The sequence below is a fragment of the Hyaena hyaena genome, unplaced genomic scaffold (assembly GCF_003009895.1).
Source record: "Hyaena hyaena isolate Hyena2069 unplaced genomic scaffold, ASM300989v1 scaffold_925, whole genome shotgun sequence".
Lineage (NCBI taxonomy): Eukaryota > Metazoa > Chordata > Mammalia > Carnivora > Hyaenidae > Hyaena > Hyaena hyaena.
In genome coordinates this window covers 655,530-671,176 of record NW_024081555.1, presented here as the reverse complement: position 1 = coordinate 671,176, position 15,647 = coordinate 655,530, and the positions used below count along the sequence as shown (strand labels likewise).

At 63.7% G+C, this 15,647-nt stretch overlaps 1 protein-coding gene across 4 annotated transcripts; it reads left to right on the top strand.

Annotated features, from left to right (window-relative positions):
* Window positions 1-1,009: 1,009 nt before the first annotated feature.
* On the top strand, window positions 1,010-14,681 carry UBTF (upstream binding transcription factor). Of its 4 annotated transcripts, none has more exons than XM_039220907.1 (21): window positions 1,010-1,061; window positions 3,992-4,130; window positions 5,565-5,740; window positions 6,405-6,488; window positions 6,586-6,741; window positions 9,070-9,134; window positions 9,424-9,544; window positions 9,902-10,012; window positions 10,362-10,495; window positions 10,653-10,794; window positions 11,108-11,149; window positions 11,268-11,381; window positions 11,476-11,631; window positions 11,997-12,152; window positions 12,256-12,366; window positions 12,769-12,857; window positions 12,951-13,140; window positions 13,915-13,962; window positions 14,059-14,130; window positions 14,219-14,362; window positions 14,470-14,681. In XM_039220907.1, the coding sequence occupies exons 2-21, from the start codon at window positions 4,073-4,075 to the stop codon at window positions 14,593-14,595; spliced, it is 2,295 nt and encodes a 764-aa protein (XP_039076838.1). In that variant the 5' UTR covers window positions 1,010-1,061; window positions 3,992-4,072; the 3' UTR covers window positions 14,596-14,681. The 4 variants fall into 4 exon arrangements, with proteins under 4 accessions (XP_039076838.1, XP_039076836.1, XP_039076839.1 ...); XM_039220905.1 differs by lacking the exon at window positions 1,010-1,061 and adding an exon at window positions 1,378-1,508; XM_039220906.1 differs by lacking the exon at window positions 1,010-1,061 and adding an exon at window positions 2,622-2,855.
* The last annotated feature ends 966 nt before the right edge of the window (window positions 14,682-15,647 follow it).

Below are 15,647 nucleotides of genomic sequence, written 5' to 3'. Positions count from 1 at the left end.
AGGCTTTTTGACAAGCTGATTGCATGGCGGGGATTGGCTGGTCCGGGCGTGACGCCGGTAACAACAAAGGTGGAGTTGGAAGAAATTAGATTAAAGGAGAGAGGAGAAAAAAAAAAAAAAATTAAAGGGGGAGCTGGCAGGGGACCGGAGGCAGAGACCGAGGGGGAGATGCGCGAAGCGCGGTCTCCCGGCTCCCACTTCGCCCCGGAAGCCCCTTCGCTCAGACCCAACGGGATTATGCTCTGCACCCTACCCACGGCCCCACTACCGACACCAGGGTTGGGGGGATGGCTGCTGCTTCTAGAGAAATCCCAACTCCCACCCTGACACCCTCTGCTACGGCCCAGGGGGAGAACTTTTTGCTCGGACTCCTCGGATCCTAGACCCGGCGGAGGTGAGGGGCTTTGAGAACGAGAGGCTCGCTCTAAAACCCGGAAGGCCCTCGCAGGGAGCCGAGATCCGGCGAGGCAGGGTGCTCCCCGGTTTTTTCAATGTGTTGCAAATCTAAGAGCTTCTTTCTTGCTTTTTTTTTTTTTTGTAACCCCCCCCTCCTTTATCCCCCACCCCCTCGCTTTGGCTTCAGGGTTGCAAAAGCAAAGAGCAATTAAAAAAAAAAAAAACCCGCGCACACACTCAGACACACACCAGTGGCGACAGGGGAGAGTTGGAAAGACGCAGGAGAGAAGCGGGAGGCAGGAGGCAGTGGGGAGGGAGCAATGGGAGCGGGAAGCAGGCAGGTTCCCTCGCAAATCCCCCTCCGGCCCCACGTCGCTTCGCCGGCCCCGGCAGGGGAGCGAAGAGCCGGGCTAGCAGATGGAGGAGTGGAGCTCGCTCTAGGCAGCGGGCTTGGCCGGAGAATGGAGGAGCCGCCAAGCGACCGGCTGATTGGAAGAGAAACGCAGAGCGATGGAGGCGGGGGTAGGAGGACGATTTCTCTGCGGGGACTGGCGGCGGCGTGTACGCCCGGGTCGGGCGCTGCAGAGCTTGGCTAGCTTTCAACCCGCGCTCGCCGGCTCCAGCCCCGCGCGCCCCCACCCCCAGCCCTCCCGGCGGCTCCGCAGGTGAGTGCGAGCTGGGGGCAAAAAAACCCCAAAAGTCTCAACACGCCAACCCTGCCCCCCCCAAAAAAAGAAAGAAAAGCATTTTTCTTTTTTTTTTTTTAATTTTCGTGCAGCCCCCGTTGCGGTGGGAGGGAAGGGGTGAGGCGGAGTGGCCCGGAGGAGGCGGAGGGGCCAGGCGAGGCCGGTGTGGCCCGGGAGGCGGCGGCGCCGAGGCGGCTCTGACGGGCGAGCGCTCGGAGCGGCGCTGCGCTGCGCCGAGGCGGGCGGGCGGGCGGGCGGAGCGGGGCGGGCGGAGCGCGGCGCGTGGGGCTCGCCATTAGCCGTCGCTCCGCTTCGCCATCTCGGGCTTTGTCTGGCGACTCGCTGCCCCGGCGTCGGCTGCGGCGGAGCTCTTCGGCCCGCCGCACCCCTAGGTGCCCCTGGCCCGCGCTCCCATTCACACGCTCGGTAAGTGAGCCCGGGCTCCGCGGATTTCGGGGGAGAGGGGTTGCGGCGAGTGGCGGCGGCGCCGATCTCCATGCGCCCGGGCAGGCCTGGGGAGCCATGCCGGGCTGGATTGAACCGGCTCCCAGAGCGGCTCCTCCGCCGGAGCCCATCGCCGCTTCACCGTTTCCGGGGTGTAGGGAGCAGAAAGGATTTTTATTATTTTTTTAATTTGCAGGGAGGGCATTTGGTCGGGGTAATTTTTTTTTTTTTTAAGTTTCGTGTGTGTGTATGTGTGCTGTTCAGCAGCAAGGGGACCCGCGAGGTAGGCGCGGAAGCCTGGCGCCGCGATGGGCGTGCGTGCGCCCCAAGCCGGTGGCCACGCTCCGGGGATAAGGGTGGGCGCGGAGCACCCGCTCCAGGAGGCGGGAGACGGGAGCGGGTGAGGACAGCCGTGGAAGCCCGAATCTGAGCTGGGAGGACTTGGGGGAGAGCTCCCAAGCAGGGCTGCAGGCGCCCCTTCAGCCTTCCCAGCCGCCGGGGGGCCCTCCGGGCACCCTCTCTGCGGCCGCGCCTCGCGCCCTCCCTCCCGCGCCGGCGGAGTCTGCTAGTTCCCCCGCGGGTCTGGCGAGGTCGCTCTCGGCGCCCGCCCGCCTCGGCTCGGAGCCCCGCCGCCATCCGGGCGGCTGCGTGTCTCCCTGCCCCGGCCCCCCCCCCTCCCCGGCGGCAGCAGCAGCAGCAGCAGCCGCCGCCGCCGCCAGCACCACCACCACCAGCACCAGCACCACCACCACCCCCCTCCCCTCCTTCCTTCCCTCCGCCTCGGCCGCCCGGGTCCCCCCAGCTCCCGCCCCTCCTCCCAGCTGCCCCCCGCGGAGCCCGCCCGGGCAGGCTGTGGGAGGGAGCGGAGCCGGCGAGGCGGGCGGGCTGGCGCTCGCTCCCCGGGGGTCGGTGTGCGCTCTACGGGGAAGGACGCGCTCGCTGCCCCGCTTCTCCCGCCCCCCCTCCCGCTCCTCCTCCTCCCTTCTCCCTCCTCCTCCCCGCTCCGGCGGCGGAGGCTGCGGCGGCGGCGGGGGGTGTGCGAGCTGAGGCCGGGGCCGGCGGGCGGGCGGCGGGCGGGCTGCCTGCAGGCGGAGGGCGCTGTGCTTTGTGCTTTTCGCCGCGAGGAGCAGCAGGCAGCAGCAGCCACAGCCGCCGCCGCCACAGCAGCAGCCGCCGCCCCAGCGCCGCCGCCGCCGCGCCCGGAGGAGGAGCCGCTGCCGCCGCGGGAGGGAGCTGCGGCTGTGCCCGGCCGAGCGGGGGAGGGCGCCGCCGCTCAGAGCCGGGGAGGGAGCCGCCGGAGCGGGAAGCCCGGAGGCCGCGCTGCGCCGGGTAACCGAGGCGGCTGAGGACGCGCGCCGGGGTCGGAGCCGGGTGGCGGGGAGCGAACCGCGGGTGCGCGGACGCCGAGGGGGACCCGGGGTGCCCTCCAAGCAGGGGACTGGACGAGAGAGGATCAGGGCACTGGAGAGGACGCCGAGAGCCGGGGGAGGGGAGGGCAGGAAGGGAGGCCCGAGCCGAGCCCGGGCCACGGGCAGAGGAGCCCGCGCTTCTCCGAGCCGGCAGGCGCAGTTCTCGCCGGCCGCCGGAGGGGGCGGCGGGGCCGGTGAGCGCTGCGCCCCCGCCTCCCGGCCGCCGTCCTCCCGCCCTCTCCTTGGCTCGGCTCCCCGGAGGCCGGGGCGGGGGCGCCGGCGGGGCTGGGCCGCAAGCTCGGGGGAGGAGGCGGCGGTTCCCGCCGTGGTCGCGCCTCTGCGCCGGGCTCCTCCGTGCGCGTCGGGGTGGCTGGGCGGTGGCGGCGCCTCTGGCCGGGGTGGGTGGCTCGGGGGCGGGGGGCAGGCTAGGCCGCTTCTCTCCGGCTGCTCGCCCGCTCAGGCGGGCGGGGACGGCGTCGGGAGCCCGAGAGGGGGGGCGGCGGGAATCCGGATCCGGTCCCCGGGGGCGGTGCGGCCGCTGCGCTCCGGGGCCGGCGGCGGCTGCGCTGCGTCCGGGTCCCCGCCGGGTTGCGGAGGCGGGGGGAACCGGCCGGGGGGAGGCGGGAGGAGGAGACTGCGGCGCGTGCCCGCTTTCGCGGTCGCGCGCGCCCTTTACCCGCCCTTCCTCCTCCCCCGCCCTCAAGCCTGGGGCCTCCCCGGGGCGGGCGCACAGAGGAGGAGGAGATTTTTTTTTTTTTTTTTTTTTGGCCCGGGTGGGGGAAGGAGGGCGGAGGGCGGAGGGCGGGCGCTAGCTGCACGCGGGAGCTGGGAAGCAGTCTCTCGCGTGGGCAGGGGAGGGCGCACGCGGTGGAGCCGGGCTGCAGGGGCGGGGGGGGGCGCCCTCCCACACCCACCGACCCATTAGGTCTACTAGGGTCCTGGCAGGGTCTCCGTGAGAGTGTGGACTCGTCCCCCCCTCCCCTTTGGGGGAGGGAGGACTAGAAAGTCCCTCACCTCGCATCCCGCCTGAGTGGGGGCTTGGTATCTCTCCCAAAGGGTGAGGTGGTTTTGACCGCGGGTTGCCCGGCCAGCACGACCCGAGGAGGTGGCTGGAGGAGGTGGCTGGACGGCTGAAGAATGAACGGAGAAGCTGACTGCCCCACAGACCTGGAAATGGCCGCCCCCAAAGGCCAAGGTAGGAGCTCTTCAACTTAAGCTCTCTCTTTCCCATGGCTGGCTGCGGGGGTCCGCTGTCCTGCGAAAGGGTTGACGTCTGCCTTCTCTGAATCGAGACGAGGTCGGTGTCTTCAGTTTCAGGAGCTGAGTTTGATTAAACTCAGATCATTTGGCCTTGAGGCAGTAAGCTGTATTTTTCACACTCCATTTCCCGTCTTAGAGAGGGAGGAGGAGGCCTGTGCGAGCCTTCTTTCTGGGGTTCCCAGATGGGCCCCAGTGTGTCCTCTCTGCACCCCGTGTCCTGGAATGGGAAGTAGGATGAGGAATGTGGGGGGGGGGGGAAGAGAGATGGGGAAGGCTTTTCGGGGTTTTATTTTTATTGTTATTAAGAGGCCACCAGTTTTTGTGAGGCAGGTGGAGAGAGAGGATATTTTGGTGGCTTTGAGGCTCCGAGCCATAGGCTGCCCATACCTAGACCCTTACCCCATCCAGGAGGGATCCCGTGTGTACAGAGCACGGGGTAGGATGAGGCTGAGCATCTGGCCATGACTGTGGGACGCTGAGAGGAGAAAGGATTATGGGTCCATGTGACCCACCCTGTGGAAACCCTGACCCAGGTTACCAGAGGCAGATGCAAATGCAAATGAAGAGCCATTTTGACTACTAGCCCTTGAATATTTGTTCTACCTCACCTTCCAGAGCCACCGACCTCCAGAGAGGCCTTCGGGAGCTGTATTTCAGTGACTGGAAGTCGCTAGTTCAGACCCCACCCCTTATTTGCCTCCCTGGAGAGTTGGGCTCAAAAGACAACTCGGAATTCTGGGGTTCCCTCCCCCTACCCCCACCCCGGGGCCAGGGCCCTTTGCCCACCTGCCTGTTTTACCTCCCAACTCTCTTGGACGGTTCTTCCATTTCCATTCCATCTTCCTTACTCGCCCCAAATTTCTCCATTGGTCTTCCTCAGAGGCCGAGAGGGAGTGGGGGCTGATGGGATACCCATGTCTTTAATAGCAGTTTCCAGCCATGCTGGAGACAAATGTCTGCATGGATTCTCCTTACTGCCCACACTCCATTCTGTCTTGGCCCATCTCCGGGATCTGCCCAGAACTTCAACGCGGCAGCACATATAAACGTGTTGTGCCTCTCTCCCTCTCCCATTTCCCACCGAGCTCCGAATCACTGTAGCTTCGTTTCTTCTCCTTCGCTATAATAAGTAGTAGGCCTATGGCACCCTGGCTTGTTAGAAACGATTGTAGTTTTGATGCCGTCTGGACACGAATCCCTGTTCTAATCCATGTGGTCACGGTTTTCTCCTATGACTAGATCATGTCGTGTCCGTGCCTTCCCATAGGAGGTAGCCAGGGATTTGGGAATCTCTGGAGAAGAGGGACTGGGGAAGAGATGGGGGGGAGCGTGGAACTGGGCATGACTGCCTTTCTTCCTACCCCCCCAGACCGCTGGTCTCAGGAAGACATGCTGACTTTGCTGGAATGCATGAAGAACAACCTCCCATCTAATGACAGCTCCAAGTTCAAAACTACCGAGTCACATATGGACTGGGAAAAAGTAGCATTTAAAGATTTTTCCGGAGACATGTGCAAGCTCAAATGGGTGGAGATTTCTAATGAGGTAACTGATTCCCCCCCCCCCCCCCCCCCCCCCCCCCCCCCCCCCCCNCCCCCCCCCCCCCCCCCCCCCCCCCCCCCCCCCCCCCCCCCCCCCCCCCCCCCCCCCCCCCCCCCCCCCCCCCCCCCCCCCCCCCCCCCCCCGCTTCATGACACAGCTACACAAACTCTCTGCCTCAACCTTCCTGGTGGGGGAGAGGAAACAGAAGTCTATAAACAGGAAGGAAAGAGACCAGGCGAGGTGCTCATGTGGTCGCCCTTGTGCATTTGGGAGGTGGCACGCTTGACAGCCCTGGCCTAGAGTTCTCAGTTTTGCCACTTCCTAGCTGTGTGGCCTTGAATACGTACGGTCTTGGAGCGTCTGTTGCCTCAGCTGTTCTGGGGATTGAATGAGGTGCTGGCATGGACAACCACATCGAGGTCAGGTGGTCACCTTGTTGCTGTCCTTTGGTGTGTACGGACTGCCTGGGCCAGCGCCAGCGCCTGGGTGTCTGCCTGGGTGTCAGGGGCCATCTTGAGTTGTGTGGCTGTTGGCCTCTGCCCCTCCTGTGATGAGTTCAGTCTAGTGGAAAGTAGAGGAGACCCACTGGAAAAGGGGGGTGTGCTCTGGGGTGGTGTTTCTCCCTCTTCTGAACTTCCCCTTGCACTCACCTCCCTTCTTCCTCTAGGTAAGGAAGTTCCGTACATTGACAGAATTGATCCTTGATGCTCAGGAACACGTTAAAAATCCTTACAAAGGCAAAAAACTCAAGGTGAGTTTCCAGGAGGAGGAGCATGGCATGTAGGAGAGGAATGGTCCAAAGAACGGATGCTGTCTGACCTTCACCGTGTCCTTGACCCTCCTTCCAGAAACACCCGGACTTCCCAAAGAAGCCCCTGACCCCTTATTTCCGCTTCTTCATGGAGAAGCGGGCCAAGTATGCGAAACTCCACCCTGAGATGAGCAACCTGGACCTGACCAAGATTTTGTCCAAGAAATACAAGGAGCTGCCGGAGAAGAAGAAGGTGGGGGGAGGGGGGCTTCAGGGGAAGGAGGGCAAAGGCAGGGAGCAGCTGGCGCCGTGTAGGTCAGCCGTTGGGGGAGGCACAGACAGAGGGGCTTGGCGTCCGGGCTCTGGGTGGGTCAGCGTAGCACAGTGTAGGGTACTGGGCAGCTGTACTTGATCATCCCATCCCGGTCCCACACACTGTCAGCCACGGGCACCATCAAAGGTGTGACCCGGACTGAAGCAGGCGCGCAGACCAACCTTTTGCCCCCCAGACCGTCCGCAGTGTTCTCTCACAGCTCCGCTCCTAGGCACACATCCCCGCGTCCTCGCTGTTAGGCTGGCACTGACGTTTCCCAGTGTGGCCTCCTTTGATGTTTGCAGTGTCCTTGGAAAGGTAACCCCTTGGAGCAGGGGTAACTCCTCCGATCACAGGGGCGAGGAACCGAAGCTCGGGTGGGACTCGTGTCCCGGGTGCCACAGCTCGTGAGAGCGGAGCAGGACTTGGGTCCGGTGCTCTTCTCACTGCTACGCCCACGCGTTAGGTGGGCTTCCTTCCTCCGCGCGCAGGTTCACCCAAGGACACACCGTGTCCTTTGCGGCCTTGCGCTCTTAACCTTGGGCAGAGGTTACCCGAGCCGCCCCGGGGCAGGCGCGGACACAAGCACAGTGAGGTCATGCGGACCCCTCGCAGAGGTTGGCAGCAAAGCAGTCGGGGAGCCTGCGGCAGGGCCCGAGGGAGATGGGGTGGGGAGAGAGACGGACCCCACGGGTGCTGGCCTTGCAAGGTGGAGCCAGGGAGGGGAGTCGGTGAGGGGCTGCAGGAGAGGCAAGAGGGCCCGTTTGCTGGAAAGAGGAAACAAAGCCAGAACCCAGCTGGCTCTCAGGAGGTGATCCTGGCCGCCGCACCACGCGCAGCCCTCTTCCTGGTGTGTGTACTCTGGCTGCAGGCTCACGTGCCCTTAGTTCTGTACCCAAAAAGGAGCCACCTTGGCTGGGGGGAGCCGGCTGTCTGTAACTGCTGCCCGGGCCAAGCTGGAGTAGGAATTGGCAGAGTTCTCCTCGGCCCCTCTGCTGGGAATGTTGCAGGGCTGACGGACTATACACGCGACGCCCAGACACTCATGGGATGGGAGGGAGAGGCAGAGGGTCCAAGGACCAGGGAGGGACAAGGAGCTACGTGGTAGGGCGGACAGGGCGATGAGCTGGGGGACCCAAGACTGGGGGCCTGGCCTCCTGCCTGCCACCATATTGCTCTGTGTGTAATCTTTGGTAAGTTGCCTCATTTCTCCGGGCCTGGTCTTTATCTGAGGCGCAGAGAGTGAGCCCAGTCTGCACGGTGCCTTCCTGTTCTGAAAGCTGCTGTTCTGTGCAGAGAGGGCCGGAGTTGGAGCGGAGGAGGCTGGGCTCTGTTCCCTGTCTTCTGCAGGAACCACAGGGGAAGGGGAAGTGGTCCCTTCCTGCGCTTGGTGCCTCTTCTGTGCGAGGCAGGGGTCGGGCTCAGTCGTGAGCCCCTGGGCCCTTCCAAGGCTGCCTCTTGTGAATGGGGGAGGAAGGAGAGCTAGACATCGACTGGGAGCCGGGACAGGAGGCAGATGAAAAAAAGGAAAGAGACAGATTGGAAAGGAAGTCTGAGCAAGGAGTGGAGAGGTAGGAACGAGACAGGGAAGTAGCTCGCTGATGGCGGGAATGGAGGCCAGGCCTATAGGAAGAGGTGGAGGAGAATAAAGAGAAGCCAAGGCAGAGGACAGCCAGTGGGGTGGGGGAGGGAGGGCTTGAGGAGCCAGCCAGGCCGGAGCCTGGAAGCAGGTGATGGGAGGGGGTTAGGAATGGGAACTGGACATGGTGGATTGGGAAGAAAATCTGAACTGAAGAGACAGATCTGTTAGGATGTCATTTACAGTGCAAGAATTCACCCTGGGTTCCTTCCACACTGGTTCCCCTCGGGCCTTGAAAACAGGGTCCAGCCTGGCCTGGCCCCGGCCCGGCTCTGTGGGCCAACCCTGAGGCACGAGACCATTATCCGCTGCCACAGACAGTGGAGGAGGGAGCAATCGGGGCAAGGCCTGCACCCCCTACCCTGACTCCTCATCATGGGGAGTTTTGCGGTGCCGGGGGAAAGGTGGGGAGGTAGGGTCAGGGGGAGTCCCAGCCCTGTCACTGCTCACTGTGACTGGCTACGGTTGAGTCTCCCCAACCCATTGGAAGGCAGGCCGACATCCCCTGCGCGCTCATGCCACCCTCTGTCCACGTCACCGCGGGGAGGCAAAATGGCTAGCAAGGAGGACTTGGTGGTTTTTATAGCTAGCCTTTGGGTCCTGGGTGACCCCGTCCCCTCCTCCCCCAGATGAAATATATTCAGGACTTCCAGAGGGAGAAACAAGAATTCGAGCGAAACCTGGCCCGGTTCAGGTAAGGCAGTGGAGCCCAGAGGAGGGCCACAGGGCACTGGGTGTTGGCAGAATAGGGCGACGCCGACCAGAGCCTCGAGTTTGGCTTTTGTGAGGCACGGAAGCTGGATGGGTCATGTGTAGACCCTAGTGGGTCATGCTCAAGGGCAGGGACAGGCAGGTAGCCGCCGTCCCACTAGGTCCCCAGTCGATAGGCCCAGGAGCCTTGGTGGTTGGGTCCAGCTAGATGGGGGTCTCCCCGGCAGGAACCCCCTGCACCCGCTGATTGTTGCTCCCCACGCCCTGGCTAGGGAGGATCACCCTGACCTAATCCAGAATGCCAAGAAGTCGGACATCCCTGAGAAGCCCAAAACCCCCCAGCAGCTGTGGTACACCCATGAGAAGAAGGTGTATCTCAAAGTGCGGCCAGATGTGAGTGTCCGGCCAGGGGGTGGGGGTGGAGGGGGCACGGTGGTGGCAAGGGGGGAGCCGCACCAGGTCGGCCGGGCACGGTGCAGGGGAGCAGGAGAGGAGGCCCCTCCCCAGGGGTGGGCTGCATGGACAGGGCCTGGGCCAGCTGGCGTGCGAGCGTGTGCGTGCGTGTGTGTGTGAGCCTGTCCCCTTGCACCCCGGCGGGACCCCCGCCTCTCCACCTTCCCCTCCTGGCCTGTGGGGGACACTCATGTGACCCCCTGTGGCCTGAGGGGGTGGGGGCCTCTGTGCCCCCCTCCCCCTCCCCTCTCCCTGCCCCTGGCTGCCTGCGTGTGTCTGACGGCTTTTGGTTTGCAGGCCACTACGAAGGAGGTGAAGGACTCCCTGGGGAAGCAGTGGTCTCAGCTCTCGGACAAAAAGAGGCTGAAATGGATTCATAAGGCCCTGGAGCAGCGGAAGGAGTACGAGGTTAGGCTTCCGCTGCGCTCCTCCCCATCCGGCTCTTCAAGAGCCTCTGCCCTCGGTCTCTGTGACCTCCGCACTCAGCGGGAGGCGGTCACTCCCTGTCCCGCCTTGAGGGAGGGGCCTTTTGGGCCCCTCACCTCTGCCCCTACCTTCCCTGTCCTCCCTTCCCCCTCCATGAGATCTCAGGCTAGGGCAGGGCAGGGCACCATGTCTCGTGTGACATAGCAGACACACGGCCACCCCCCCAGCTTTGCTCCCTGCCTCCCCTCCCCAGCGGCTCTCCCCCCCTCCCCGGCCCCAGCTAACCCCACACCCCGTTGCCCTCCATCCCCCCCCCCACCTCACTCTGCAGGAGATTATGCGTGACTATATCCAGAAGCACCCCGAGCTGAACATCAGTGAGGAGGGCATCACCAAGTCCACCCTCACCAAGGCCGAACGCCAGCTCAAGGACAAGTTTGATGGGCGACCCACCAAGCCACCTCCGTGAGCGCTGCCCCCGGGGCGGGTGGGTTGAGTGGGCAAGCGGGCATCTCGGGAGCTAGGCCAGCAGCCTCGGCCAGTGTCTGAAGTTGGGGAAGCCTGGTGCCCTGGGCCGCCCTGGTCGCTCAGGGGGACGCTCCTCTCCTGCTCGTTTTGACAGGAACAGCTACTCACTGTACTGTGCAGAGCTGATGGCCAACATGAAGGACGTGCCCAGCACTGAGCGCATGGTGCTATGTAGCCAGCAGTGGAAGCTGCTCTCCCAGAAGGAGAAGGACGCCTATCACAAGAAGTGTGACCAGGTGAGCTGTGCTGAGGAAGGCTTCCCGTGACCCTTGGGCCCGGCCTCAGAAGTTTGAGGCGTGAGACCTGACCCCAACTAGGCGTCGGTCAGCGATTGCTCAGACGTCCCTTGGGCACCTGCTGCACACTTGGTGGTGTGCTGGGTGTAGTGTCTGGGCTGACCTAGGCAGATGGCCTCAGGGCTCGTGTCTGCTGTCTGGAAGGGAAGATGAGGCCCTGTCCAGCTTCTGGACGGGTCGCAGAGGGCTGTTGTCCCTTGAAGAACCAGAGGGTCTGCACCTAGCCTGACCCTGGCTCCCCTTCCCTTCCCAGAAAAAGAAAGATTACGAAGTGGAGCTGCTCCGATTCCTGGAGGTGAGTGTTCTTGTTCAGGGGAGGGCCGCTGGGGTGGAGCAACCCCAGGGGTGGGCCCCCTGGGAGCAGGCTGGGAACCAGGCGCCCAGCCCCACGCCACCTCTCCTCTCTGACCCAGAGCCTGCCTGAGGAGGAGCAGCAGCGGGTCCTGGGGGAGGAGAAGATGTTAAGCATCAACAAGAAGCAAGCCACCAGCCCAGCCTCCAAGAAGCCCTCCCAGGAAGGGGGCAAGGTGGGCAGGGGGCACAACCAAGGATTTGGGGCGGGGGGAGGTGAGGCTCCCTGCCAACACCCCGTGGACCCTGGCCCTCTTCGGTCACCTGCAGGGAGGCTCAGAGAAGCCCAAGCGGCCCGTGTCGGCCATGTTCATCTTTTCTGAAGAGAAGCGGCGGCAGCTGCAGGAAGAGCGGCCCGAGCTCTCGGAGAGCGAGCTGACCCGTCTCCTGGCCCGCATGTGGAACGACTTGTCTGAAAAGAAGAAGGTCAGGCTCCCTAGGCCAGGGGCTGCCAGGGCCAAGTCCAGGCTGCTTCTCCCCCTGCCCTGAGCTAGCTGCACTTCCTCACCCTTGGCCTGGGTGGGCCACGCGTGTGCCTGGGCTCAGATGCTGGGAGCTCCGCAGGCCAGGCCGGAAGGCGGGAAGCTGTCAGCTGAGGGCTCAGGCTCCCTGGGGAGCAGAGCCGGTTGGCGGGCTGAGCCTGGGGCTGGAGACATCTGCACCAGCCCACGCCTCTGTGCGCCCCGCCCTTGCGGGAGGCGGGCGGGGGAAGCAGCCTTCAACTGCTGGCTGAGGGACGCGCGCCCCCTTGGGGTGGCCGGAAGGCTGACACCCCTGCCGTCCCTCCACAGGCCAAGTACAAGGCGCGGGAGGCGGCGCTCAAGGCCCAGTCGGAGAGGAAGCCAGGCGGGGACCGGGAGGAGCGGGGCAAGCTGCCCGAGTCACCCAAGAGAGCCGAGGAGATCTGGCAACAGAGTGTCATCGGGGACTACCTGGCCCGCTTCAAGGTGGCAGGGAGCTGGGGAGGGGCTGCTCAGCAGGCCGTCCACACGGGCCGCCTCCAGCCCCAGGTGACCCCCTCCCATAGCTGACACCCCTGTTTGTCTCCAGAATGACCGGGTGAAGGCCTTGAAAGCCATGGAGATGACCTGGAACAACATGGAGAAGAAGGAGAAACTGATGTGGATTAAGAAGGCAGCCGAAGACCAAAAGCGATACGAGGTGGGATTACCACTTGACTGGTGGGAGCACCCTTTTGGGTGGGCGGCTTTCCTCGCGGGGTGGGCCGTGGACCCAAAAGTCCCAACCCGGTTGCGTGTGACCCCAAGCACATCTGCCAACTTCCCTTTTCTGAGCCTTAGTCATATGTCAGTAAAGCAGGGACGGTGGTCCCGGTCACGCGGGTGCGGTCGTGACAGCACTTTCAGGTGCAGCGGCGCCTGCCCCAGGTGTCAGCTGTTGGGAAGTTGCTCCCTGGCTCTGCCTCGGTTTCCCCTCCTCCCTGGGACATAAAAGGAGAGCCAGCTCGGGTGCTACTGGTGGCACAGGGCGGGCAGGAGGTAGGAATGTTTCTGGGTGGGGAGGGGCGTGGAGTGAGCGTGACCTTCCTGGGCGTCCCCACAGAGAGAGCTGAGCGAGATGCGGGCACCCCCAGCTGCTGCAAACTCCTCCAAGAAGATGAAGTTCCAAGGAGAACCCAAGAAGCCTCCCATGTGAGTCCCAGCAGCCGGGACCTACCCTGGCGGCGGGAAGGGCCGCCGGGCCAGGGTCCTGACCCTCCCTGCACCCCCCCCCCCACCTCCTAGGAACGGTTACCAGAAATTCTCCCAGGAGCTGCTTTCCAACGGGGAGCTGAACCACCTGCCGCTGAAGGAGCGCATGGTGGAGATCGGCAGCCGCTGGCAACGCATCTCCCAGAGCCAGAAGGAGCACTACAAAAAGTTGGCCGAGGAGCAGCAGAAGCAGTACAAAGTACACCTGGACCTCTGGGTCAAGGTGAGAGGCCTTGGGCCCCGGGAAGAAGGAGGCCTCCTCTAGCTAGTCCACGTTCAGGATTTCGTTTAGCGTCCTCGCTGCTGTGTCGAGCAGTTGCTGTAAAAGAAGAGAGGTCAAGTCATTTACCCAAGGTCACACAGCTAGTGGGCAGAGCAGTACAAGTCAGATTGCCTTTTCCTGCTTGCATCTGGGACCAGGGGACCTCTCGCAAGACTCTGGTCTGGCCCCAAGCCTCTGAGCTCCCCTTCTGTGCCTTGGTTGAGCGGTCAGATAGATGTGTCACGGGAGAGTCCCCTATGTCCCTACGCAGCCATCTGGGCAGGTTAGCCAGGGACCCTGGGAGATAGGTTTAGGTAGCAAGGTGTGGGTGTCCAGAAGTTTAGAGAGCCCCAGACTGCCTCAGCTGTGGCTCTAGTCTCGTTGGGTAGGGAATGATGATGCCACGCTGTGTTGGTCATTGTGGGGGGGCCTCTCGGAGCTGAGGAGGCCCCTAACTCTGGAGCCCGCGCTTGGGTAACACGATGGGAGGGACAGGAAAAGCAACAGTCCTAGAAGGTAGCTCAGAGAAGGATTCAGGCCGCCTTAAGCAGTAGTGCTGGGGCTGCGTTCTCAGATCCTGGGGGGCTCTCTGCCGAGACCCAGGGCACGGGGGGAGAGGCGGGGGAGAGACGGGCCATGGCGTATAAATGCTTCGCCCCCTGCCTGGCGCTCGGTCAGCAGAGGTTCGGGGCCGGGGGGTGTTCCGGGCTTCACCTGCTCCTCTCTGTCCCCCAGAGTCTGTCTCCTCAGGACCGCGCGGCGTATAAAGAATACATCTCCAACGTGAGTCGGGGAGCAGGGCGGCGCCGGGCAAGGGGCGGCTTCGGGGGGCCGTTGTCGGGAGCCGCTCCCTCCGTCTGTCCCTGGCTTTTCCCACAGAAACGTAAGAGCATGACCAAGCTGCGAGGCCCGAACCCCAAGTCCAGCCGGACCGCCCTGCAGTCCAAGTCGGTGAGGAGCTCCGCCCGGCGGGGGGAGGGGGGAGGCGGGGAGGGGCCCGCGGGGGCCGCGGCCGCTGACGCACCCCTGTTCCTCCCAGGAGTCTGAGGAGGACGAGGACGAGGACGAGGAGGACGAGGACGAGGACGAGGAGGAGGAGGAGGACGAGAACGGGGACTCCTCCGAGGACGGCGGGGACTCCTCCGAGTCCAGCAGCGAGGATGAGAGCGAGGACGGGGACGAGGCGAGGCTGCGGGGCGTGCGGGGGGCGGGGGGGGGGGCGGGGGGGCGGGGGGTCTCGCCGCCGAGTCCGCCCTCTGACCGTGCACCCCTTGCGCCCCCGCCCCCCAGAACGAGGAGGACGACGAGGACGAGGACGACGACGACGACGACGACGAGGACGAGGACAACGAGTCTGAGGGCAGCAGCTCCAGCTCCTCCTCGTCGGGAGACTCCTCGGACTCGGACTCCAACTGAGGCTCGCTGCCCCCAGCCCGGGGCTCCCCTCCCCAGCCGACCACCTCTGTTTCTCCCCCATGTTCTGTCCCCCGCCCCCCGGCCTCCCCCACTTTCTTTTCTTTTTCGTTTTCTTTTTCCTTTTTTTTTTTTTTTTTTTTAAACAAAATACGGTGGGGGAGGGGCCGGAGGAGCCCAGGCCAGGACTCTGCAGCCTCAGAGACATCAGCCCTGGGGGGCCCTCCAGGGAGCGCAGCCATCAGACTGAGCCACCACTGGACCGGCCTGGCCCACCCCTCTTCTGCACTTGCGGTTCCGACACGGACAATGGACCTGGGAGTGGGGGGGCGGGGGTCCCAGAGAGTTCGGTGAGGCCGTCTACACCTGCGGCCCAACCCATGGGAGGGCGGGAGCTCGGGGAAGACCCCTCCCTTCCCAGAGGGGCTTGCCGACTGGACCCCTACGTTGGAACTGGAGGCAGGGAACACGTGGGGAGAGGAGGGCAGGTGCCTAAAAGCAAACAGGCACCGCCCCACAGCCCTCTCCCCTGCCCCTCTGCAGGAAGGAGCTGCCTGGACCCACTCGTGGGGGGAGGGGGCAGAAGTGTTTTTTATATATGTGTATATATTTTTTTTTTTAAGCTCTGAGCTGTCAACGAGACGTTTCCTACCGATCTCGGCTGCCGTCTCTGTTGTCATTTCTGGGAGAGGGTGGGTTTAGGGGGTAGGTTTGGGACTTTTTTAAAACGGTCTTGGCGCGAATGGAAAAGTGTGCGCGCGTGTGTGTGTGTCGCCTGTACATAGCATGGGTGCACCTGTGAATGTGTGCAAAGGCACGTGTGTGTGTGAGTGTGCGTGTGGAAGAGAGAAGGGGGAGCCCACTTCAGTCTGTGAATCTGGTTGAATGGGTTGGTGAGGGCCCGGGAGACATTGAACTTGGTGGGGAAAGGCTGGGGCAGCCCCTTTCTCCACGTCCTCTGCTTTGCCTAATCTCTGATTCAATTTGGGGGGTGGGGGTTGTACAGAAGCCACTCTGGTACTTCCTATACCCGCTTCCCTCTGCCAGGGCCCCAG

Excerpts from the sequence above, each read along its gene's own strand:
- UBTF (XM_039220907.1), top strand. The coding sequence starts at position 4,073 with ATGAACGGAGAAGCTGACTGCCCCACAGACCTGGAAATGGCCGCCCCC. Across the intron at positions 10,496-10,652 it reads CGACCCACCAAGCCACCTCC|GAACAGCTACTCACTGTACT; the intron begins GTGAGCGCTGCC and ends TCGTTTTGACAG. Across the intron at positions 14,131-14,218 it reads CCGCCCTGCAGTCCAAGTCG|GAGTCTGAGGAGGACGAGGA; the intron begins GTGAGGAGCTCC and ends TGTTCCTCCCAG.